Below are 25,564 nucleotides of genomic sequence, written 5' to 3' on the forward strand. Positions count from 1 at the left end.
TGAAGAGCTGGAGTCTGATCCCTACATGGTGGATAGAGAGAACTGACTCCTATAAGTTGCTTTCTGAGTGCCATGCTATCATCGCAGCATGTATGTGGCCCCCCATAAAGTCAATAAAAATTTAAATTAAAAGTATCTCCCAAGAAAGTGTCATCATGATAGTATTTTGCTTACACATTGAAGGATGACAATATCAGTGCAATAGTACACAGTGGGCATAGGGTTAAAGGTTAGAGGAACTGGAGAGACGGCTCAGCAGTTGAGAGCACTGGCTGCTTTTCCAGAGGACCTGGGTTCAATTCCCAGCACCTACATAATGGTACACAACCATTTGTAATTCCAGTTCCAGGGGACCCAATGCTTTCTTCCAGCCTCCACCAGTACCAGGCATACATATGGTGCATACTCATACATATAAAATAAGTCAATCTTTAAAGGAAAGGTCACAGGTGAGAGGTCAGGGACAACCAATCCGTGAGGTGGGCTGAGAAACAGCAGACTGAGCACAAGTCCAAGAACTGGATTTGGGACTCAGAAGTCATTTTTCCCAGGAAATCTCTGAGAAGTCATGGGTGAAGACTCGGATGTGAAAAGTCAAAGGTCATGAGTGTGGACTACAAGGAAGTGAACAGAGTTGTACAAGATGGGTTGAAGGTGATCCACTTAAGGTGGAAGGGGGAGGGGAGGCCCACCTACCTGGGAAGTAGTTGAGGACACTGAGGGGGAGGGGGAGGCTGGGGGTGACAGGGGGCAGCAGGGGAGGTTAAGGGTCACATAATGCTCGTGGCTACACAGGATGCGGGTGAAGTCTATTCGAAGGGTCAGCAGTGCAGCAGGGTTGGGGGTAGACTGCAGCCGAGTAGTCACCTACAAGGGAGGGATGCCAGGGGTGACATCAGCATCCCTGGGCCACTCGATGACATCTGCCACACCCCCCATCATCCAGCATGCACGCCTACCTGCTTGTAGTGAGCTCGTACCAGGCTGAAGACGAAGCCTCGGTCTGCTATGGATAGGAGGTCACTGAGGAAGAAGGCCAGGCTGGCGTTGAGGCGTTCAGCCAGCTCCATGTCCTGGGGACATGGGGACCTGTCAGTCCATACTCATAGTGCCCAGCCTGGCTCTCCTTTGCATGACTTCCTTAACTCCCAGGCCTTCCGCCCTGAGCTACTCCTCCTCCACAATCCACTCATAACACTCATTTTACTTTATTTTTATTATTTGAGACAGGGTCTCTTTATGTAGCCCTAGCTGACCTAGAGCTCACTGTAAACCAGGGTGGTCTCAAGAGCACAGGGCTCTACCTGCCTCTGAATTCCAGATCTGGGATTAAAGGCCACTATCACCCCCAGCCCCACAAGACATTTTCCTTTCTTCTCCCACCCACAGCTGGATAACCCACTCTCTATGTCCAGACTTCAGGGTTCAACAGAATACATTTCCCAGGTTCCTTTGCAGCTGATGTTATGGCCAATGAGATAAGAGAGCGGGTGAAGTTCCCTTTTTCATTGCTTGAAACCCCTGGTGAACTGGGCCAACTCTGGAAGACCCGTAGCTACTTATATAGAGAGACACTTTGGTTCTGTTTAAATGATTATTCTGTGTTAAAGCAAATTAATGTGCTCCAATGGTATACCACCAGTAATCATTTAATGAACATCTATTGAGCATCTACTGTGTACCAAAGCTGTGAAGGAAACATGGTCTTGGCTGATGGACCAACAGTCTCAAGGGAGAAGTGATAAACTAATATTACATAGCCCAGGTTAGCCTCAAGCTTATGATTCTCCTGTCTCAATCTCTCAAATGCAGGGACCACAGATGTTCACCATGATACCTGGCTGGTGCTCATACATGCCAAAGGAATGCACATCACCAACAACACTAATGTCAGCGCTTGGGACTGCTCCAGGGACACCAAGATTGGGACCTCTGGACCAGCCTAGAGATCACTGGGATTGTGTGAAACCTGAAATGTCCCTATCACATCCCCAAGTGACATTTCTCTGTAAAAACCAGGAGAGTTGACCATGCTGGCACAAGATTTTAATCTCAGCACTTGGGAGGCAGGTGGTTCAGGTCCAGGTCAGTCTGGGCTACACAGTGAGACTCTGTCTAAAAATAAAATAAAATCAGAAGAGATGGGGTGGCAAGTTGGCTCAGAGGGTGAAAGTGCTTGCTGCCAAGCCTGATGTCTGGAGTCTGACCCCCACGATGGAAGTCTCCTAACTTCCCCTTGTGCACCATGTTTCATACAGCCACACAAACACAATAGATAAATAAATGTAATTTTAGCCAGGCGGTGGTAGCTCATGCCTTTAATCTCAGCACTCGGGAGGCAGAGGCAGGTGGATCTCTGTGAGTTCAAGGCCAGCTTGGTTTACAGAGTGAGTTCCAGGACAGTCAGGGCTACACAGAGAAACCGTTTCAAATGTAATTTTAAAAAATCAGGATATGGGCTGAAGAGATGGCTCAGTGGTTAAGGCCTGATCTTCCAGAAGACCTGGGTTTGAACCCCAGCACCCTGTAACCCTGCACCAGAGGATGCAAAGCCCTTTCCTAGCCTCCAGGGCACTCACTGCACAAGCCACATATTCATCCACATAAAAAAATTTATTTTTGGCTTTTTGAGACAGGGTTTCTCTATATTGTTTTATTGTTTTGGAGGCTGTCCTGGAACTCGTTCTGTACACCAGGCTGGCCTCAAACTCAGATCCGCCTGCCTCTCCTCTGCCTCCCGAGTGCTGGGATTAAAGGAGTGCACCACCAATGCTGGCCCACATAACATTTTTAAAATGCTTTGTGTTTTTTTTTTTTTTTTTTTTTCCAAGACAGGGTTTCTTTGTGTGGCCCTGGCTGTCCTGGCACTATCTCTATAGACCAGGCTGGCCTTGAACTCAGGAGATTTGCCTGCACCTGCCTTCACAGTGCTGGGATTCATTTTTTTTTTAATAAAAAAAAAAAAAAGGTATTTCTGGTGAACATGGGTCGGATGGAGTAGCACAATGAGTGTTTCTATCTGAGGGGAACTTTCTGGCTCTCACACAACCCCACAGAAGAGGGTGACTTGGATTCAAATCCTTTCATCTCTTCCTCCCCAGCAGCATGGCACCACAGTACATTCTTCTGTCACTCTATGCCTCAGTTTCCCTATCAGTACAGATAACATTAATACTTCATGGATGACTGGTGAGATTAAATATGATCCAGTTGGAAGTATGCAGAAGGTGATCAATAAATGCTTCCCTAAGAATACTGTGATCTTGACTATTGTTTGCTTAATCCCTGTGGGGACTGGAATTGGTGATCCTGGGGCCTCGATGATCATCACAACATCCACTTATTATGTTCCTACTGTATACTGTGGCTAAGGGCCACAGGATGTGCCCCACTCCCTCCATGTCCTCACCACCTTTCGGTCCCCTCTGATCACACCAGTCATGCTCTCCCTCATTGCCAAGCTGCAAACCTGCCTCAGGACCTTTGCACGTGTCACTCCTCCTGCCGGTAGCTCCCAGCTCACCCCTCAGTTTCCCCTGCTCTGTGAGGAGGATGTGGACTTGCTCTGTCTTGTTTCCTGCTGGGCCTCTACATCCAGCCAGGGCTATGTACACCATAGGCACTCAAGAAGACACCACAGATGAACAGACGCACACGACACACTACATCTCTGACCACAGCACTGGTCTGTCCACCTGCTCACTTTCCTCCAAGAGGCCCCGAGCCCCTCCTCACCTTATGGACTCGGTTGATGACCTCCAGGCCCACAGAGGCCACCAGGGCGGTGATGTCGTCCAGGAAGCGCCCAGGGAAGCGCAGCTTGCGGGGAGTGTCCAATCGCTGGCCCAGGAGCAAGTGTAGCTCCATGCTTTTTATCTGGATGAGTGGGCAAGGCATGACTTAAAAGGCTGTGGGTGGGACCCTGTCACCTGGGAGGTGCTTGAGGGCTGTGGGAGGAGCTTAAGATACATAGCTGAGGCACTGATAGGTGGGGCACTACAGGCAAGAAAGGGGAACCTAAGTGGCTCTGAGCTAAGTAGTTATAGCTAAAGGGTGGTCTGGGCTTGGGGCTGGAGAGGTGACTCAGGTTAGGAGCATTGGCTACACTTCCAGAGGACCTGAGTTCAATTCCCAGAACCCACATGGTGACTCTCAGCTATCTATCATGGGATCTGGTGCCCTCTTGTGGCATGCATGTGTACAGATAGAGCACCATACATAAAATATTAAAAAAAAAAAAAAAAAAAAAAAAAAAGGGTCAAAGGGGGCCCTGAGCCCTGACCCCCAACGGGTGCAGCCCGCAGGCTGTGGGCAGGACCTGAGGAAATGACATGGGCGGGACCTGCATGAGTAGTGGTGGAAGGGATGTGATGAGTAGATGGAGAGTTTTGCCTGTAGAGGCTTGTGTCCACCTCGTTTGAGAAGGTCTCACTGAGGCTGGCGCACCCTGATTTGGCTAGGCTGTCTGGCTGATCAACATGTCCCCAGTGCTGGGGCTGCACACTTCTGTTGGGGTCAGCCCATTCTTTTTTACCTGTGTTCTGGGGACCTAACTGGTCTTCATGCATGTGTGGAAAGCACTTTAGAGTTTGAGGGATTCAGGACTGTCTTGGAGGACTACAGGAGATGGACTGGAGGGAGCAGGGGCAGCGGGCACTGGGGAAGAGGCACAAAGCCACACTCGAGGAAAGCTGGCGGGGCCCACACCCGACCTGTTAGTGCTCAGTGTCTCTTGGAGGAAGGAGGGCCCATCTCTGGGGCGAGGAGTCCTCTCTAGAGAAGGGGTTCACTGTCAAGGTGGCCTCCATCTCTCCTTACAGAAGAGCCTCCAGGCCATTTTTTAGGGTTTTCGAGTGCAGTTTCAAGGTGCTTTTCTCAAAGGTCCTCTGGATGGGGAAGTTCTCACCATGAGCTGGAGGAAGAACCAGGCATGCTGCAGGGTCAGCTCACGAACTGCACTGCTGCTCACCACCCACTGCAGAGCCAACTCCTCGTGCAGCAGCTGCAGGCGGGCAGGGCTAGGGTCACCAAGAGCCAGGTACCACCCCTCCCACACAGCCCTTAGGAAGCCATGACTTGGGGGATGCAGTGAAGCCTGGTTGGGGGTCAGAGCAGCAGGAGGCCATGCAGGGGGTGACAGCAGACTCCAGCCCTGGCTGGGCTCTGGGTGGGGAGGAGCACCGGACCCCCTGCTGTGCGGCAGTGGGGCGGACCTCTACCTTCTGCACAGTGTGTCTTGGCTGAGGGGCTGGCAGGGCCGAGGAGGAGGCCTCCAGGTAAGAGGAGGCACGGCTAGAGTTGCGGTCGATGGCCTAGGATGGGTGGGATGGAGAGCATGGGATGGCAGAGTGAGTTAATGATGTGGATGAGAAACAGAGATGAGGCCACAGAATGGAGGATCGGTCCATGTGGGCAAACAGAGATGGGCCTTGGTCAGCACAAACATAGGAGGAACTTATGTTAGGGTTTGAATACATCTCCAGAAACTTCATTTGTGTGTTAGAGATTTTATGTTTGTTTTTTTTTGTTTTGTTTTGTTTTGTTTTGTTTTTTTGAGACAGGGTCTCATATAGCCCAGGCTGGCCATGTTGATGGCATATGGTGGTAGAACCTTTGTAGGTGACTAGCATTAGGTAAGGCTATGTGGGTGGGACCCTACAGCACTATTAGTGGCTTTATAAGAAGAGGGATAGGAAGGAGACAAGGTGGAACACACTAATCCTAGCACTGAGGACAGTGAGGCAGGAGGATTGTGAGCTCCAAGTCAAGGTGGACCTTGTCTCACAATAAAGGAAAGAGAAAGGAAAAGAGGGAAGAAAGAGAGGAAGGGAAGGAGGGAGGGAGGGAGAAAAAGAGGGGAAAGTAGGGGGAGAGAAGGGAGACAGCCAATTTAGATCACTACCTTCGTCACCATAGCTACCCTTTACCACATGATACAGCAGGAAGAGGCCCAAGTTCTGGAGCAGCACTTAGCACCCAGAGGCATGAATTAACTAGTTACTCTTTGTTTGTTTGTTTTTAAGACAGGGCTTCTCTGTGTAGCCCTGGCTATCCTCGAAATTCCAGAGTACTGGGATTAATGGTGTGCGTTGCCACTGCCCAGATAGTTGCTCTTTAAAAATTGCCTGGTCTTGAATACTTTGTTCTAGTAACAAAATGAACTAAGACAATGGGCGGGGCCACAAGGCAATGGGGACAGACAGGTCATTGTGATGGGTTTGTGGGTAGAAGAAGAACACTGGGCATGGCCAGGGTGCTCTGGGAGGGCAGGTGAAGGAGCAGTTGAAATCAGGTATGTTGAGAAAAGAGGGAGCTGGACATGCTGGGGTACACCTATCATTCCACCCTTCAGGAGGCTGAGGCAGGAATCATGTGACTCCCAGCCATAATGGAGTACATAGCAAGAATTTGTCTCAAAACACAACAAGCAAACCAAACAACATTCCACAAAACACAGAACAAGCAACAAAAACAAGGACTGGGATTTGGCCCAGTGGTAGAGCCCTGGGCTCCTCTCCAGCACTCAGGGAAAAGGAGAAAAGAAACAGGGGTGACTGGGAAGGATGGAGTCAGGAAGACGAGATGATGGCATGGGGTGGGTGCAGCAGAAACAAAGGCTGGCCAAGGCCCAAAAGTCTAGGGACCACAGCAGACAAGGGAAAGGAATTTGTGACTGGAGGAGGCCAGAGGAACCAGAGGATGGAGGATGAGGTCAAGAGTTAAATGGAAGGACTTGACCACCAGGTGGTTTGTGAACATGGAGGAGGTGTAGAGACAAGAAAGGAAAAGAAAAGGAAGGCAGGTAAGACAAGCAAAGATGGTATATGCTAGGACTACAGGCCTGGCCTCCTGCTCCAGCCTTGCTCAAGGCCTCAGCATGCCCCTCTGTGAAATGGGTACTGTGGCACAAGCTTCACTCTCTTTGCCTGGTTTTCTGGTCAGGAGAAAAGACTTAGTAATGTAGTTGGCTCAACCATTGGCACTTGGGCACCTTGTAGCTGACACAGCCCATCATGCATTGCTTACTTAGCATGTCTGAGTCAGGCCACACACTATGAAGATCACTTCCTACCTGGGACACCACCCTGTTAATACCTGGTCATCTCCTCTTGACTCCCCCAAGGCCTAACTGACCTTCCAGGAGATTGAGGACAACCTTGATTATAAATGCTAGGGGTTGGGACTGGGAAGCAGGCTCAGGAGTTAGGAACACTGGCTGCTCTTATATAGGACCTGGGTCAGATTCCAGCACCCACATGGTGACTCACAGCTCTCTGATACTCCAGGTCCAGGGGATCTGATGCCTTCTTAACTTTTTGTGTGTATGTGGTCTTTCAAGACAGGGTTTCTCTGTGTAATAGTCCTGCCTATCCTAGAACTTGCTCTGTAGAGCAGATTGGCCTCAAAATCAGAGATCCTCCTGCCTCTGCCTCCCAAGTGCTGGGATTAAAAGTGTGTGCCACTATTGCCTGTCGCCTTCTTGACATTTGAGGACACCAGGCAAGTGCAACATAGACATATACACAGGTAAAATACCCATACATACAAAATAAATAAATCTAACATATTTTTAATGCTGGGGAAAGGCTGGGCCTGAGCCTGAGCTGGTAGTGTTTGCTTAGCTTTCTCAAAGCCCTGGGTCCCATCCCAAGCCCAGGATGGACCAATCACATAGGCTGAGCACATGCGCTACTAATGAACTTTAAACTCCTGATCCTCCTGCTTCTATCTCCAAAGGCTAGGTTTATAGGCATATGCCACCATGCTTGGTTTATGTGGTACTAGGGATGGAACCCAGGGCCATGTGTATGCTAAGCCAGTGCTCTACTTGCTGAGTCCCAGCTCCGCCTATTGAAGCATATATATTGGCACTGCTGAACCTGCTCACTTGTTTGGTGGGTGTCTATTTCTGGGATGTCTGCTGTAGCTCAAGGAGAACCCCCTGGGCCCTACCCTATGTCCATACTGGGACCATGTTGTTGAGCATTTTACTGTGAGTCTTTTCGTTGTTTTTGCTGAGATAAGGTCTGATGTAGCCTAGGATGCCTTGAAACTTCCATGTAGCCCAGGGTGATATTGAACTCCTGCCGCTACCTCCCAAGAGTTGGGATTACAGGCAGGCACCTGAAAATTTGTTGTGCTATCATCATCTTAAAAATTGAGAGATTCAGAGAGGCAGCCAATCAGCTGGGGCACAGGACAAGACCCGAGCCAAGGGGGAATGGAGCCCAGGCCTACTGCTGGTAAAGCCCTCCCATGTCAGGTCCCTGGGAAGGGGCCAAGTCGGGGAAACCCCTGGATGAAAACAGAAGGAGAACTACAGGGGTCCAGGGCTACTCCACCCTCATAAGGGTTGTATATGCCAAGGAGATGGTTAGAAGACCCCTAGAGCGGAGATGGGTTAAAGGGTGGGGAACAGCCATGCAGGGTAGTGAAGTTATAGGTGGGTAGATTAACATGATTTGCACCCATTGACACACCACCAGAGTCTTCTGTCTCTGCTGGGGCTAGGGTCTATGTTTTTTCTCAATGTTTTTTTGTTATTTGTTAAGATGGGGTCTTACTGTGCAGCCCTGGATGACCTCCACCTCACCATGTACATCAGGCTGGCCTTAAACTCACAGAGCTCTGCCTGTGTCTGCCTCTCAATGGCTGGGACTAAAGGTATGTGCCACCACTGCCTAGCCTTGCTTCTTAATCTTAATTTTACTTCTTAGTGGTGTTGGGGATGGAACCCAGAGCTTTGTGCCTGGTATGAAAGAACTCTGCCACTGAGCCACACCCCAAACCACGCAGTGGTCTATGTGGCAGCACAGGGCCCATTGGACTGAGCAGATACCGATAACACAGACCTCCACAGCCCCAGACAGTCATGTGTGGTCCTTGCTGTCCCTCAGGGTTAGTTCACTGAAGCCGGGAAGGTAGGAAGAACTCATGCAAAGGTGACACACATGTGGGAGCAGATAGGGACGGCACCTGTCTCGGGTCAGCCCCACAGTACGGGGGCACCCGCCGCAACACAGCCTTGCTGCCTCCCGGAGCATAAGCAGAATTCACCCAGGAGTGTGAGCGATCGACACCCTGAAGACACATAGAGAAGGGATGATGTCCCAGCGGAGCCCAGGGAAGGAGGTATGGGAGACCAAGTGTGGTGTGGACACTGCCCAGAGTACATATGTATCATGCATATACCTGGTGTGCATGTGTTCATGTAATGTATAACTGCCTGGAGTGTATGTGCATCTGAATCCATGTAGATATGAACATGGAGAACACATACATATACATTCATGTATGTATGTGCACATGGGTCCTGTCCATATGCACTTGTGAATGTATGTGCATGGGGTAAGTGCATGCATGTGTGTACACAGGGTATATGTGTATGTGTAGAGTATACATAAATCAATGTATGTGTATATATAGGCTACACATGTATATGCATATGTGCACATATGTACAAGGGACACACATACATACACCTTTCTATTAGTGTACATAGGCTGTATATATACACACACCTTTGTACTAGTGTGCACAGACTGTTGAACCATGTACATTATACTCTCTGTTGAGCCAGGCCAAACCCTTTCCTCCCATATTCCAATCAACTGAACAGTGCAGAACCCCCAGAGCAGCCCTGCAGCTGTGAGAGCCTCAGCCTGGCCACACAGGAGGGATACAACCCTTCTTCTGAACAGTGACTTCTGGCTTCCCTTCCTCTATCTGCATGGGGATTCTTCACCTACCAAGCCCTCAGCCAGGCCCTGGAAGCTGGAGGTTTCAGGCCCCCTTCCCCTACCTTGGTGGCTAGGATGCGGGACACCTCATCATCCACAGAGCCAGGGACCACAGCAAGATCAGGGTTGCTGCTGCTGATGCTCTTAGAGCGCGTCAGGTATAGGCTGGTAGGGCGGCCAGAGCCACGGGCCAGTGTAGCAGCCTGTACAGTTGCTGGAGCGACCCCTGAGGAGAGAGGGAACTGTCAGCCCAGCACACCTGCTAGGACCCCAGCCCCTCCCCAAATGGCAGTCCTGGGTGACATAGCTTTTCTTTTCTGAGTTTCCATGTTCTCATGGTAAAATGGACTCAAACGTGGTTACCGCTTCAGAGTGACTTGGAGTAGACGGAGTACACTGGGAACAGAGCCTGGTGCCTACATGTTCATAGCTATTTCATTATGTACAAATGGGAAAAAGCTACCTTCTCTTTCAGTGCTGGGGATGAAACCCAAGGTCTTGTGCAGGCTAAATGATTACACTACCAGGGGCTCCGCCCTCCCTGTCCTTTCCTTCCCTTTCTCCCTTTCTGTCTCTCTATGCCCCCTCATCACCATTCTTTCTGGTACTGAGGTTCAAACCCAGTGCCTCAGGCATGCAACTAAGCCACATTCTCAGACCCAGCCAAGCCAATCTCAGGGAATGCTCACTACAGGAAGGGTGTCCCAAGGTCAGTGACAATCTGTACCCATTTAAAAGTGTTAAAACAAGTCAGGCAGTGGTAGTCTTTAATCCTAGCACTCGGGAGGCAGAGTCAGATGGATCTCTGAGCTCAAGATCAGCCTGGTCTACACAGAACTACAGAGCTAGTTCCAAGACAGCCAGGACTACACAGAAAAATGGTCTCCAAAATAAATAACAAACAAACAAATAAAGGGAAAACAGGCTCAGGGAGGTAAAGGCCAGGAACATTCCGCATCTAGGCAATAGAATGGCCACTCAGAACCAGGCTTGGCATCTTGCTGGTGCTCTGATCTAGTTGTTGGTCAAAGGTGTAGGAACCTGGCCTGGGGCCAGGGCAAAGCGGGTAAGATGGTGTCCACCTCCTAAGTCATCTAAGTGAGGCCCTGAGGCCCTGGGGGCTTTGCATGTTACTCTTCTGCTTAGTGTGCTGTTCACACCATTATTTCCTGTGGCCCAGTGTTCTCCGTCAATACTCACCGCCTGGTAGGCTGAGGTCACCACCAGGGAGGCGAAAGGCATAATGGACATAGGCAGCCAGCAGTGGGCAGTGGCCACGGGAGTCTTGGACAGCCTCCAGGCTCCGGTGCACAAGGCTGGCTACATGAGCCATAGCTTCAAAGGCCCCACGGCCCAGGTTCACTGTCGGACAGAGCAAAGGTCAAATTCCACAGCCCAAACCCTTTCAGGTCCCCACTCACCTTCCAGAGGAGGAAGGCAGATAAGGCACAGGAACGCACTGGGATCTTAAAGGACTTACACTTGGGTGTTCTGGGAATCCAGAGAAACCAATGAACTATAGGAAGGCACTCAGGGTTGGGGGGAAGCAGGAGTGGCTTTCCGGAAACAGGCCTGAGATCACAGTGGCTCACCTATCTGGCCACCAATGATCGGTGGCCGCACAACCAGGCGGACAAGCTTGTCTAGAACGTGGTGGGAAAAGGCCACAAGGGGCTCTGGGCTGGCGAGGCGCAGAGCCGACAAGCTGGCTCGCAGCTCCTGCTCCACAGTGGCCTCACTCAGCACTGTCTCCTTGAGCCGGAATGGAAAGGTCCCTTCTTCTAGAACATGTACCAGGGTGAAGAACTTATCCAAGTGGGGGTCCTAAGGAGAGGGAAGGACATGGAGTGGGCAGAGAGGGGTTCGTGACTTCCCCCGCCCCCCCCACCTGAGTCAGCAGTCTGGGTCAGATGGACTAAAGTCATGTCCAGTGGCTGGAGGCCAGACCTTTACCAGCCAGTTGCAAGTAAGTGTTGCTCAATCCTAGATTAAGCAGGAGGGGACAGGCCAGGGAGCCTAGGTTGTCATCCCACTCTGTACCTGGGGGTGCACGGACGACACAGCCGTGAGCTCCACGCTAAACACACCCTTGTGACCGTCCACCCAGCGCATGCCTGGCAGAGCCACCTGTGGAGGTAGAGGTGGGGTAGGCACAGGCTGACACTTCCCCCATGCATCAGGCCACCAAGCCAGGCTGTGGCCCCAATCATTGCAACACCATGGTCAGAGAGTAGCCCAGCCTGAGGGAGTGGCAGTGTATCTTGTCCCTAAGGGAGAGCCCTACGGGCAGGCTGGAAAATGGGGGGTATGTTCAGCGTGAACATTAAATAGGAAAAGCAATGGCCTAGGATTAGCATTTAAGGGGGGAACCTGAAACCATCAACCGTGTTCATTAGCTAGTAGAAGGGAAGGGTGGTAGCACTATAATGGGGTAGATGGAGGGGACGAAAATGACGCCAGGCATGGTGATAGACACCTGTCATCCCAGCACTTGGGAGGCAGAGGCAAGGATCAGGAGCTCAAAGTTATCCTGGACTACACAGAATTCCAGGCCTGCCTGGGCTGTGTGACCCTGACTTTAAACAAACAAACAAACAAACAAACAAACAAACAAACAAAACAAAACAAAACAAAAACCCAGGGCCATCAAGATGTTCCAGTGGGTAGAGGCTCTCACCACGAAGTCTAATGACCTGCTCTAAGCCCCGGGACTTGCATGGCAGGCAGATGATGTACTCCACAAAGTTATTCTCTGACTTTCACACACTTCCCCAGGCCCCAAATAATAAATAAGAATCCTTTTTTTTTAAATTACAAAGGCAAGGCTCCTAACGGAACAGAGAGGCTGAGGCACAGCAATAGAGGAGAGGGTTGGCTGGGGTGTAGAAGGGCTGCTGGGGTGCAGCAGCCCACACATGCACTCTGCGGGGGCAGAAGGCTCTCAAGGGCACTGAAGGGAGGCAGGCAGGGAGCTGTGAGGCCTGGAGAGCAAGGAAAGCGTCAGCGCCCAGAGCACAGGCACGCACATCAGGGGTCAGGACTGAGTAGCTGGGTGGAGGCGGGTCCACTGACACAGGTAGGCAGAAGGGACCAGTCCTCAGGCGGCCATGTTGTAGCAGAGGGATCCACTGTGGAGAAGATGAATGGATGAGTGTCAGGTGTGGCTGGGGGTCTCGGGGGGTGGGCACAGGAAAGGAAGCTGGGGCTACAGTGGCTCACAGTGAAGCCCACAGGCGTCTCCAGGGCTGCTCCTGGCCGGGGCTGGCAGCTGACATGGTAGAAGGTAAAAAATAGGTGATGGTTCTCAGTCACGCAGGCGGGAAGTCGCAGCTTGAATTCCTCGTAGAATTCAGGAGACCTGGTAAGATAGGGCCAGGGGCTGGGGTCCAGCTAGGGAGTGGGAATCTCATAGGATGACTCCCTCAACTTATCTCATTTGCATACCGAGACTTAAGCCTCTGCTCTTCCTGCTCCATGCATACCCTCCCTGCCCTGGGCCACCCTGACCCTCTCAGAGCCCCCCCCCCCAAGCGTCAATCGATGTGGTCTACACCCAACCCTGCATACTTGTTATGATAGATCACTGGTGTGAAGGCCTCTCGGGTGAATTCGCTACAGCTAGATTTCCCAAAGATGACCTGTGGAAGGTAGGACATGAGGGACCCACTGGGGACAACCTATGCCTGCACCATCCACTTCCCTCCAGAGCAGGGTCACTACACTGACCGGCAAGGCCTGGCTTTGGTCCTCGCCAGCCATGTACTGGATCCGCACCGTCAGGTTGCGCACAGAGCCCTGACGACTGCTGAAATTGAGGCTGTGTGGGTACACGAAGAGCAGGTTCCTGAAAAAGAAGGGATTGGAGGGATGGGGAACCCTTTAGAGGGCTGGAGACTCAGTCATGGGAAAGGGAGTCAAGAAGCACACACTTAAGACAGTGTGTGCTGTGATCCCAGGCATCACAAAGGGTCATGGGTACACGAAACCTCTTATTTGTTGTTTTGTTTTTCGAGACAGGGTTTCTCTGCGTAACAGCTCTGGCTGTTCTGGAACTCAGTAGACCAGGCTGGCTTCAAACTCACAGAGATCCACCTGCCTCGCCTCCTGAGTGCTGGAATTAAAGGTGTGCACCACCACTACCCACAGATGAAACCTTGATGCATGCCATCTAGGGTCAGGGAGGTACAAGGCCAGGCACAGATGGGTATGTATAAGAGCCAGGGGTTTTTTGTTTTAAATTTAAATTCAAGGTCATCCTGATCTACATAGCAAGTTCTAGGCTAGCCAAAGCTACATAAAGAGACCTCATCTTAAGAAAAAAGAATATAAATAACAGCAACAAGCATTAGAGACACAGTCTCATGTAACCCAGGCAGATCTGAGTTTGCTATTTACTCAGGATATTTTAAACTCTTGACTTCCTGTCTCCAGAGTGCTAGGATGATAGGCATGTGCTACCATTCCTGGTGTATCAAGTACTGGGTACAGAAGACAGGGCTTTGTGTGCACTAGGCAAGCACTCTCCAGGTTGAGCCCCAGCTCCAGCCCCCAATGGCTGAGGTCTAAAACAGTAGCCTGGGGCTTGGAGAAGTGGCTGAGCAGTTAGCAGCACACCCACATCAGGCAGCTCCAGAGGGACCTGATGCCTCTTTGGGCACCTGTGCTTAGACCCTGCCCTCAAATCTTTTCAAAAGGTGGTCCAGATAGCCAGGATCGCCTGTCCTCCTCACCCCGCCACCACCTTGCTGCCCAGCTGCAGTTATTATATAGAGGCTGTCTCTCAGGTGGATACAGAATCAGAACCTGGAGCTGAAGTCCGGGTCCTGCCTCCTTCCCCAACTGTAACTGCACAGCCCCCAACCCTGTAGGCTTCGGTTGCTTTATCAGTATAATGGGGGCACCTGGCAACACAATGCCAACAAACAGTCACCTTCGTGACAGTCATCACAGTGATCGTCATCACACAGCACACCTCTGGGTGTCAAGCCCCACTCCAAACACTCAACATGAATAACTCCATGGCCATTTCCTGTGCTGATGGGGAGTGGGATCCAGGGTCTGGCACATGCCCAGCAAGCCTCCCACCTCTGAGCTTTACCTTACCCTTGTTCTCTTGAGATAAGAGAGGGTCTAGTTCTGTAGCCCAGGCTGGCCTTGAACTCAAGTTCCTCCTGCCTCAGCCTGCCGAGTGTAGGATAGACAGGAGCTACCATATCTGATTTATGTACTAACTTTCCATTTGCAATCAGTGACTTTTCTTTCCAAATACACATGGCAGGTGCTCAGCAAATTCATATCACCACATATAAGACCCCTAGGTGGAAGATGAGGGGCAGTACTTGCCCCTTGATTTAACTTCTAGGAAATTAAATCAAAATTAGCACCAAGCACAGACCGGTCCAGGAGTCAGGCTCCATAACCTTGGGAGGGGACTGTCGCTCTTGCCCCCTGACCCCCAGCTGTCAGCCACACCCACAGTGACCCCTTGCAATGTGTCAAGAAAAGCAGGTGACTCACAATGCCTGGAGTCCATGTAAATGGTTGACAGTCACAAGGCTCTAGCCTGTTCCAGTGACCCCTGTGAGTGGCCCGGAGCAGGCAGAGACCTGCTATGGCAGTGTATAGAGAGCCATAGCTCATGGAGGCCATGGCTGGACTTAGATGGGAAGCTGAGGGTCAAGGCATGCTAGTCATAGAACCCCTGGTGCTAAGATCTAGGGCCTGAGCTTTCCATTGCCTGCCCTGCCCCCCAAAGCTGGCCCTGAGTTCCAGCCAGCGTGATATCAGCGTGGCCTGCTTAGCCATCAGCCTGATGCAATGGCTGCACCCCTGCCAGGCCCTTGTGCAACAATGGCTGGCTAACTATTGACCAGGGAGAGGGGGGTTAATGGCAGCCTGTGAAAATAAAAGGTGGCCCACAGTGGCATAGAAACCACACCCCCTAGACCTTTAGCCATGGCTGTGCTCGCTCTCTGCCTCCTGTGGGCCTTAACATCAGCAGTGCGACCTGCTCCAGTGGTCCCTCTGGGTGGTCCAGAGCCAGCTCAATATGAAGAGCTGACCCTGCTCTTTCATGGGGCTTTACAGCTAGGTCAGGCCCTCAACAGTGTGTATAGAGCCACAGAGGCACGTCTGACAGAAGCTGGGCACAGCCTGGGCCTCTTTGACAGAGCACTGGGACTCCTGGGGACTGAGGTCAGTCATGGCCGGGATGCAACAGAGGAGCTTCGCATCAGCTTGTCGGAGATTCAGGTGGGCACTGTAGCTGGGGCATTGTTGGATGAATAAGGGTCTGAGGAAAAGTTAAGTAAAGACTGTCCCACTGTGCTGGGAAGCTGGTGATAGAGGAAAAGTGATAAGCGCTGGGTGAACAAAGCTGAGCAGTGGCCTCACTGATGCCACACCCGCCACCTGTTGGGCAGGTTGAAGAGGATGCTTTACACCTTCGAGCAGAGGCCACAGCCCAATCGCTGGGGGAAGTGGCCCGGGCCCAGCAAGCTCTGCGGGACACTGTACGGAGACTGCAAGTCCAGCTGAGAAGTGCCTGGCTCGGCCAAGCCCACCAAGAATTTGAGACCTTAAAGGTAAGGAGCTCCCAGGTCTGAGAGGGGTACAGTCCTGCTTTCAAGCCAGCCAGAAGCCACCTCTGAATGCTGAGCTAGAGGTGACATCTTGGCCTCAGTTTTCCCAGGCCCAGGCAGGGTGGTGTTTGCCTGTGACCACAGAACCCTAGAGGCAGAAATTTAAAGCCAGTCTTGTCTACATAGTCAGAGGCCAGCCTGGGCTGCATGGTGACAGACACTCTGTCTCAAAAAAGAACAAAAGAAGGATAACTGGGTGTGGTGGCACACACCTGGGATCCCAGCCCTTGGGACTAAAGGCCAAATGGCCAGGAGTCCAAGGTGATCTCCGGCTACAAAGACGTCCAAGTTAAGCTCATGCTACATGTCTCAAATAAATAATGAGTAATGGGATTGGCAGGTAAAGGCTTCAATGCCAAGCCAAGTGACCTGGTTCTATGCCGAGAGCCAACATGGTGAATCCCACTCCCTAGCTGTCTCTTGATTTCTACATTTGTGCTATGGCATGTGCACACACTAGGTAAAACAAATTTTACAATAAAATAAGAGTAGCAACAGTGACTTCAGAGCAAAGCTAGAGTCTACAAGTGCAGGGGCAATGGACACAGCAGGTGCTTAATAAATGCTTATTACCATGGGGTGTGGTTCTGTGCACTGAGAACCCAGTCAGTGCTTTCTGATGCCTATTTACAAATTACAGAAAGCAATTCCTATCTTAGATATACTTTACAAATGGGGAAACTGAGGCCAGAGGGTCTTAGACATTTGCTGGGTTATATGGATTGTACAGCGACATGGCAGTGGTCAGGAGATGAACCAGACCTCCTGGCTGACATCTATATGCTACCCCACAGGCTCGAGCTGATAAACAGAGCCACCTTTTATGGGTGCTCACAGGCCATGTTCAGCGACAGCATCGGGAGATGGCAGAGCAACAACAGTGGCTGCGACAGATCCAGGAGAGGTGAGTCTGGGGAGGACTTACACATAGGGTGGCAGGGTAGGTGGTGCCTACGCCCACAGAAGGGTGTCCCCACCCTACACTGGACTTGACTGAGTTGTCTCCCTCCCTAGACTCCACACGGCAGCCCTCCCGGCCTGAGATTGCCTGGGTGGCATGGACAATCAGTCGTGCTGCTAGGAACATTGAATGTGGTCCACAAGGGCCCTGAGCAGGGCAGACCGCTGGCTGCCCGCCGGCTGGGCTTGGTCAGTGCACTCCGATTCCTGACACCGAGCGGAGACAGAAGCAAGCAGGAGGATGGAAGGCGGAAGACAGAGCCCCATGGAAGAGGGCTGGAGAAGTACATGAGCCCCTTTATGCCCACACACCCCACAATAAAACAGAACAGAGGCTATCTATGCCGAGTGCCTATGCCTGCCTGTGTCTGCAAGAAAGGAGGGGCTGGGGCTCAGTTGACACAGCACCTGCCCAGCATGCTGTCGCCCAACTACAGAACCACAACCACCAGTGTAGTGGTACACACTTGTCATCTCAGCACTGGGAAGGTAGAGGCAGGAGGATCAGAAGTTCATAGGGAGGCAGAGACAGGTGGATTCCTAGGCAGCCTGTCCTACCTGGAAAGTTCCAGGCTGTGAGACCCTGTCTGAGAACAAAAAGATTGGGAGCTGGAGAGAAGGCTCTAGTTAAGAGCACATATTGCTCTTGCAGAAGACCCACCCACATTCAAGTCCATCACTCATGCCAGGTGGCTTACAACCACCTGCAACTCCAACTCCCAGGGACCCAAAGTTTCTGGTCTCCTTAGCACCTCACACTAGTGCGCATTCCCACATGCAGGTACCTGTACTCACGGACACACACACACACACACACACACACACACACACACATACACACACAGAAAATTAATAGTAAAATCCAGGCATTTATGGTAATGCAAACTTTTTTTTCCTGAGACTGGGTTTCTCTGAGGCTTTGGTGGGTATCCTGGAACTAATTCTTATAGACCAGGCTGGTTTTGAACTCACAGAGATTCTCCTGCCTCTGCCTCTCCAGTGGTGGGATTAAAGGTGTGCGCCACCACTGACCGGACTGGTAATGCACACTTTTAACCCTAGGACTTGGAAGGCAATCTCTGAGTTACAAGTCAGCTGTCTCAACAAATAATAATAATAATAAATGTTAAAGAAAAAGGTGGCGATATTAAGATGGCTCAGAGGGTAAATTTATCACCACAGCCTGGCAATGAGTTCTAGTCTCAAAACCAACACAGTGAGGAAGAACTGATTCTCTAAGTTATCCGATGACCCTCACACTTGCTCTGTGTGCTACCCCTCCCTCCACAAATAAAGTGAATAAATATGATTTAAAAAGCTCTTAAAAATGTATAGCTCAAAAAAAAAAAGACAAAAAAAAATATTTAAAACCAGGTGGATAACTCCTGAAGAACAGCACCCAAGTCTGTTCTCTGGCCTCCACACACATGCAGACATTCACTCGGACACACTTGAGCACTCCCACACAATAGAAAAGCATAAACATGTGCATGCATGCGTACATGTGTACACGTACACACACACACACACACACACACACACACACACACACACACAGAATGGGAACCCCAGCAGTCCCGGAGGCTGTACCTGTAGCAGGTATGGGGGGCATAGACCTCTCGGGCAGGGAACTCCAGAACCTCCTTGGTGGGCCGCCCTCTGGGGTCTGGATAGGGCTTGACATGCAGTAACTCAGGGGACAGACAGAAGTGTAGGTTCTCAGGGGCTGGGGAGATGTCAATCTTGAGCTGAGCTGAGGAGAAAGAACTTGGATTTTACCTGCTTCAGCCTCTGACGCCGGGGCACTTCTGCTGGGGCTCTGCTTATTCCCTGGTGTCTAGTGATGCAGTGGGGGCTGCACCCACTAGAAGCAACCCTCCTCCCCCGCAACTGCCCTGTTCCTTTCATTGCTATCCGGCCAGGTCCTGGGTTGAGTCCCCAGTACCCCAGATGGCCTGCAAATGACTATGAAAGCAACAGCTCTCCTTTGTAGGGTGTGCCACGCACCAGTCACAGGTCGCAAACGCCTCATCAGGGACGATGGTCGCCGCATGTCCGCCAGAAACTTGAAAAGGTCCTCATCACTAAGCCGTTCTGCCTCCTGCCAGTTACAGGTTCCCCAAGGCAAGGGGCTGAAAGTCCCCATGATGGATGGCGCCCTAGGGGAAGAATCCCTGTGTTCCCTTCCTCCCAATTCCCTTGTCCTATACCAGGGTCACCTGTTTAAAGAAGTTGGTGACAGTTAATGTGGCTGGGCGGAAGCTGGAGAAGCTGCAAGCATCATCCCCACTACAGCTTCGATCCTGGGGCCCCCGACGGCGGCGTTCTGCCCAAGTAGGTCTGCGCTCTACCGAGAGAAGGCATGGTGGCAGAGGGGGACAAGAATTAGAGAGGGGCGATGGTGGCAGAGGAAGGGAGATGGGTGTAATGATGTGGAGGGCTAGCTTGCTGCTCAGGTCCTTACCACCCTCGGAATCAGAATCCCGGTCCTGTGGCCCGACGCTGCTCAGGATGTTGGCCAGGTGCACAGCTGTCCAGGCGAAGGGCATGCGGTAGCGGCCCAGCCTGGTGCAGAACTGCTCAGCGGCCAGGCGCAGCCTCTCCAGTTTCTCTCTGTTCTGTGGGGAGATGCACCCGCCTTCCAGCTCGGCGTCCTTCCGTGGGCACCCTGAGGACCTGCACCCTCTCCCTGCCCAGCTCACCCACACCACACCTACCTTCGCTGCATCTGCCTCCTTCATCACCATGTAGGGCTCGCAACACTCACTGATGTCCCCCTGCTGAAGCACCTTCTCCAGCTGCAGGGCAGAAGGACCCAGCAGGAACTCCTTAACCCCTTCCAGTCTTCTGGACCCTCCTTGACCCACGGGGAATCCCGCCTGAGGATGAGCCCAGGACTCCTGCAGCCTGGCAGCCCTCTACCACTACCAGTTCTCTAGCACATCTGACAGCTACCTTGGCTCTCAGTCCTCAGGGCTGACTTCTAGCACCGTCTGCCAGCAGCTCTGCCTTCAACTGTCTCAACCCCTTCACTCCACCCACCTTAAGCTGTTGATGTTTTCTCTACATTCTCCTTCCCTGTCTTGTTTTTCTTTTCTTTCTTTTTTTTTTTTTTTTTTTCTTTTGTTTGTTTGTGTTTTGATTTGTTTCATTTGTTTTGGAGATCTCACTGTATAGCTCTGGATGTCTTGGAATTCTCTACATAGGCTTCAAGCTCACAGAGATCGCCTGCCTCTGTCCTCCCAGTGATAGGATTAAAGGCCTGCACCTTAAACCCAGCTTTCTCACGTTCTGAACAGATTTTTAATTATGCGTATGTCTAAGTGCAGTACCCATAGTTGCCAGAAGAGGGCAGTGGATGGACCCAGCATGGGTTCTGGGAATGGAACAAAAGGTCTTCAGCATCAACAGTGGGTGCTCTCAATTGCCAAGACATTTCTCCAGCCCCCACCCATTTCTCTCTTATTTTGGGACAGGTTCACTGTGTGCCCCTGGCTGCCCTGGAACTCACTCTGTAGACCAGGCTGGCCTCACTACGATCCACATGCCTCTGCCTCCAGAGTGCTGGGGATGATGGAAACCAGGGCTTTCCAAATACTGGGTAAGCAGGCTACCATTGAGCCACGCCCCCAGGCCCTCACTGGAGGATTCTGGGAAAGAAAGCATTCGACTCTTGAGCCATGCCCTTTTCCATTTTTATTCTGAAACTAAGTCTCATGGGCAGGACTGAGATTTGCAATCCTCCTGTGTTCTGGTTGGCTTCTTGCCAGTTTGAAACCTGCCAGGAATATCTGGAAAGAGCGAACTCCAATAAAGAAAACACCTCCCCTCATACTGGCCTGAAAGCCAGTCTGTGAGTCATTTCTTGATCAATGACTGATGCGGGAGGGAGGCATCATTGTGGCTGGTGTCACCCTGGGCAGGTGGTCCAAGGGCGTGTAAGAAAGCCCGTGAACAAGCAGCACCCTCATACCCTGTTTCAGTTTTTGATTCCAGGTTCCTGCCTTGAGTATGCCCTCACTTATCTTTATGATGAGTGCGATCCGAAAGATAGAATCTGAAACAAACCCTTTTCTCCCCAAGTTGTTGTTGTTGACCATGGTGTTGGTTGCAGCAGTAGAAACCTCAGCACCCTGGCAGCCAGGTTTACAGGCATATGCACATTTTTGTGAGTCCACACTGAAGCCATGACTGAATGACAGGGCAGGAATTCCAGTCCTGAACACCTCAAGAGTTGTGGGACCCTAGGCAAGGTCCTTACATGCTCTGTGCCTCAGTTTCCCCATTGCAACCTGCATCTTGAAGATCTGGTAACTTGTTTCACTGCTGTAACCTAACAGTGACTGAAAGAAATCTCAGAATTCATCAGCTCGCCTTTCCAGCCCCATCCACAGAAGACAAAACTGTTTTGTTTGCTTATAAGACAAAGTTTCTATAAGCAATCTAATCCACTCAAACTCACAATTCCCCTGCCTCAGCTGGAGTCACAGTCTATCTCACTGAACCTCTGGCTCTGATCATAATAAACCACCCTCTTGCAGGGCCCCAGTGGGTGAGCACCTTGACAACCAGGAAGATATCAGGGGAGGGGTAGGTCACGGAAAAGATGGCAGAGCGTGCCAAGGTGGAGATGGCTGGGTGGGTGCCATGGGCACGGAGCAGCCCCTTCACGGAGTCCGAATTTAGGTCAAAGTAGAAGTTTTCTGAAATCTGGGGATATGAGAGGTAGATAGGTCAGAGACACTGCTCCAACTCCCCCCAACACACACACACACACACACACACACACACACACCAAGGAGGAAAAGGGAGGAGGATGGGGAGATACCTGGGGAGGAGAAGGGGGAAGAGGAGGGAGTAAGGAGGAGGGACACCTACCTTCTTTTTCTCTCGTACGTCATACAGGGCCAAGGTGCCAAAGATGGGCTCAATTTCAATCTCAAACCTGAGGGGAAATGAGGACCACTCTGCTATGTGACAGCTGTCACCCACATACTCTGCACCCTCTCTTATCCCCCCTTTTAAAGCAAGGGGTCTGATTTAGCTGGCTAACTTCCAACTCCCAAGAAGGACCTCAAATTCCCAATTCTCCTGCCTCTGCCTCTCAAATACTGGATTGCAGGCCTGCACCATCACATCCTGTCTATGCAGTGCTGTGGACAGAAGCCAGGACTTGATGCATGCTAGGTTAGCATTCTACCTGCTTAAGCTACACCCCAGCTCCTCTGTAGGCTTGTATGGAGACACGAGACTTCCTACTATTTTAGGCAGCTCTGTGCCCATATGAACTCATCAGAACTTCCCCCTCCCCTGTGAAATGAGTGTAGATGATAAACTGAGGCACAGAACAACACGGGTATCCTGCTTGAGACCATGACACTTGTAAAAGCAAGGGTCTGGCTCTGGCCTGCACACCCTCCTGCTGAGGCACAGGGTGGAGGGGTGGAGTCTGGCTCCCAGCCACCCCTCCAAGGCTCATCAGCAGCCTCTAGGAGCAGCCAGAAGAGCGTGGGAATGGAACCGAACAGGAAGTGCACTCAGAGCCTGGTCCTGCCCCTCCTGGGGCTCCATTTCTGTCTGGATCAGAGCAGGAAACAGAAGTTCTATTCTGGTCTTCAGCCCCAAGCTCAAAAGTCAGAAATCAAGCTGTTGGCTAGTGTGCGATCTTTGAACACTCACTCACTGAGTGCCTGTTGTACACAGAACCTCTGAGTGGATCACACAGGCCTGTGATAACAGGATGCCTGCAGGAGGCCTTGGGACTCACAGACACTCTGGGCACAGCTTAAAGACCAGGGAGTAGGAAGAAGCATGGCAGTTTCCCAGGGAGGGAGCTGCAGCCAAGACTGCTAGTGAGGGGCTGGCTGAGAGGGAGGGGATGGGAACAGCAGACGGGAGACAGGACGTGTGAGTGTGTGAGAACGAGAGTGTGAGAGAGTATGTGTGAGTGTGTGCGTGTGTATGTGAGTGTGTGAGAGCACGAGTGTGCGTATGTGAGTGTGTGAGAACACGAGTGTGCGTATGTGAGTGTGTGAGAGCACGAGTGTGCGTATGTGAGTGTGTGAGAGCACGAGTGTGTATGTGAGTGTGTGAGAGCACGAGTGTGTATGTGAGTGTGTGAGAGCACGAGTGTGTATGTGAGTGTGTGAGAGCACGAGTGTGTATGTGAGTGTGTGAGAGCACGAGTGTGTGAGTGTGTGAGAGCACGAGTGTGTATGTGAGTGTGTGAGAGCACGAGTGTGCGTATGTGAGTGTGTGAGAACACGAGTGTGCGTATGTGAGTGTGTGAGAGCACGAGTGTGAGTATGTGAGAGCACGAGTGTGCGTATGTGAGTGTGTGAGAGCACGAGTGTGTATGTGAGTGTGTGAGAGCACGAGTGTGTGAGTGTGTGAGTGCACGAGTGTGTATGTGAGTGTGTGAGAGCACGAGTGTGCGTATGTGAGTGTGTGAGAGCACGAGTGTGTGAGTGTGTGAGAGCACGAGTGTGTGAGTGTGTGAGAGCACGAGTGTATGTGAGTGTGTGAGAGCACGAGTGTGCGTATGTGAGTGTGTGAGAACACGAGTGTGCGTATGTGAGTGTGAGAGCACGAGTGTGTGAGTATGTGAGAGCACGAGTGTGCGTATGTGAGTGTGTGAGAGCACGAGTGTGTATGTGAGTGTGTGAGAGCACGAGTGTGTATGTGAGTGTGTGAGAGCACGAGTGTGCGTATGTGAGTGTGTGAGAGCACGAGTGTGTGAGTATGTGAGAGCACGAGTGTGCGTATGTGAGTGTGTGAGAGCACGAGTGTGTATGTGAGTGTGTGAGAGCACGAGTGTGTGAGTGTGTGAGAGCACGAGTGTGTGAGTATGTGAGAGCACGAGTGTGTGTATGTGAGTGTGTGAGAGCATGAGTGTGTGTATGTGAGTGTGTGAGAACATGAGTGTGTGTGTGTGTGTGAGAACATGAGCGTGTGTATGTGAGTGTTGTGAGCGTGTGTGAGTGTGTGAGAACACAAGTGTGTGTAAGCGTGTGTGTGTGAGTGTGTGAGAGCACGAGTGTGTGTGAGAACATGAGTGTGTGTGAGTGTGTGTGAGAACATGAGCGTGTGTATGTGAGTGTGTGTGTAAGAACATGAGTGTGTGAGAACACAAGTGTGTGTGAGAACATGAGTGTGTGTATGTGTGTGTGAGAACATGAGTGTGTAAGAACATGTGTGTGAGAACATGAGCATATGTGAGCGTGTGTATGTGTATGTGAGAACATGAGTGTGTGAGAACACGAATGTGTGTTATGTGTGTGTGAGAACATGAGTGTATGAGAACGAGTGTGTGTATGAGTGTGTGAGAACATGAGTGTGCAAGAACATGTGTGTGAGAACATGAGCGTGTGTGAGCGTGTGTATGTGAGAACATGAGTATGTGTTATGTGAGTGTGTGTGAGAATATGAGTGTGTGTGAGAACGAGTGTGTGTGTATGAGTGTGTGAGAACATGGGTGTGCAAGAACATGTGTGTGTGAGAACATGAGCGTGTGTATGTGTATGTGAGAACATGAGCGTGTGTGTATGTGTGAGAACATGAGTGTGTATGTGTATATGAGAACATGAGTGTGTGTGTAAGAACGAGTGTGTCTGAGAACATGAGTGTGTGTGAGAACATGAGTGTGTGTGTGAGAACGAGTGTGTGTGTGAACGAGTGTGTGTATGAGTGTGTGTGTGAGAACATGAGTGTGTGTTTGAGAACATGAGTGTGTGTATGTGTGTGTGAGTGTATGAGTGTGTGTGTATGTATGCGCACAGCATGTGCTGATGCAGACGCTGTGAGTATAGGCACCTGTGCCTTCTGAGAGGGGAAGGAAAAGTCCATGATGTCCTCACAGGGAAACCCATGTTGGCTGTCCTCTGACTCACTTGAGTGACAGACATTTCACTAGGATCCGCTGTCCAAAATGCTCTCGGGGAGGCTCTGGGAGGCTGCAGCGTTCTACAGCTTCATCCTGTGGAGAGAGGGGGATATCTGGGATGGGTTCTTCAGGAAAGTTCTAGAATGCCTGGCCTGGGATCAGCCGCACAACCCCAGCTCCAGCCCTCTCCCCCAAGCCTGAAGGAATTTAAGTGCCTTGGCTCTGAGCCTTTCCTCATGTTGGAAGGCCTCCTCTGCTAGCCCAGCCACATCCTTCCCCGGCCAGGAAGGCCTCCTCTCCTTCTAGCCTAGCCATATCCTCAATATCAACCATATAGCATG

General features: G+C 51.2%; 2 protein-coding genes across 9 annotated transcripts in view; one reads left to right on the forward strand and one right to left on the reverse strand.

Moving 5' to 3' along the window:
* Positions 1-25,564, reverse strand: part of Dock6 (dedicator of cytokinesis 6) — a 59,426-nt gene that overhangs the window by 24,431 nt on the left and 9,431 nt on the right. For 3 of the 8 annotated variants that reach the window (XR_007835286.1, XM_051196820.1, XM_051196826.1), the window contains exons 7-28: positions 25,231-25,316; positions 22,220-22,286; positions 21,902-22,051; positions 20,059-20,139; positions 19,806-19,959; positions 19,561-19,688; positions 19,349-19,442; positions 18,932-19,094; positions 13,467-13,584; positions 13,308-13,378; positions 12,960-13,098; positions 12,767-12,868; positions 11,781-11,867; positions 11,333-11,564; positions 10,941-11,102; positions 9,803-9,966; positions 8,977-9,081; positions 5,220-5,312; positions 4,907-5,002; positions 3,736-3,876; positions 960-1,073; positions 697-867 (exon numbers count right to left, since the gene is read on the reverse strand). Coding sequence is in view for 7 of the 8 variants with exons in the window: in XM_051196820.1 (XP_051052777.1) it covers positions 697-867; positions 960-1,073; positions 3,736-3,876; positions 4,907-5,002; positions 5,220-5,312; positions 8,977-9,081; positions 9,803-9,966; positions 10,941-11,102; positions 11,333-11,564; positions 11,781-11,867; positions 12,767-12,868; positions 12,960-13,098; positions 13,308-13,378; positions 13,467-13,584; positions 18,932-19,094; positions 19,349-19,442; positions 19,561-19,688; positions 19,806-19,959; positions 20,059-20,139; positions 21,902-22,051; positions 22,220-22,286; positions 25,231-25,316 (2,718 nt within the window). In the remaining variant the exon portion in view is untranslated. The remainder of the gene's footprint in view (positions 1-696; positions 868-959; positions 1,074-3,735; positions 3,877-4,906; positions 5,003-5,219; positions 5,313-8,976; positions 9,082-9,802; positions 9,967-10,940; positions 11,103-11,332; positions 11,565-11,780; positions 11,868-12,766; positions 12,869-12,959; positions 13,099-13,307; positions 13,379-13,466; positions 13,585-18,931; positions 19,095-19,348; positions 19,443-19,560; positions 19,689-19,805; positions 19,960-20,058; positions 20,140-21,901; positions 22,052-22,219; positions 22,287-25,230; positions 25,317-25,564) is intronic. The other 5 variants (XM_051196824.1, XM_051196827.1, XM_051196822.1 and 2 more) reach the window with 4 other exon arrangements.
* Angptl8 (angiopoietin like 8) lies at positions 15,660-17,683 on the forward strand. Its single transcript, XM_051196828.1, has 4 exons — positions 15,660-15,992; positions 16,163-16,324; positions 17,176-17,285; positions 17,396-17,683. The coding sequence occupies exons 1-4, from the start codon at positions 15,696-15,698 to the stop codon at positions 17,421-17,423; spliced, it is 597 nt and encodes a 198-aa protein (XP_051052785.1). The 5' UTR covers positions 15,660-15,695; the 3' UTR covers positions 17,424-17,683.

The sequence above is a fragment of the Phodopus roborovskii genome, unplaced genomic scaffold (assembly GCF_943737965.1).
Source record: "Phodopus roborovskii unplaced genomic scaffold, PHOROB, whole genome shotgun sequence".
Lineage (NCBI taxonomy): Eukaryota > Metazoa > Chordata > Mammalia > Rodentia > Cricetidae > Phodopus > Phodopus roborovskii.

Coding starts and splice junctions, on each gene's coding strand:
- Angptl8 (XM_051196828.1), top strand. CDS start 15,696: ATGGCTGTGCTCGCTCTCTGCCTCCTGTGGGCCTTAACATCAGCAGTG. Junction 16,325..17,175: donor AAGAATTTGAGACCTTAAAG/GTAAGGAGCTCC, acceptor GCTACCCCACAG/GCTCGAGCTGATAAACAGAG. Junction 17,286..17,395: donor CTGCGACAGATCCAGGAGAG/GTGAGTCTGGGG, acceptor CTCCCTCCCTAG/ACTCCACACGGCAGCCCTCC.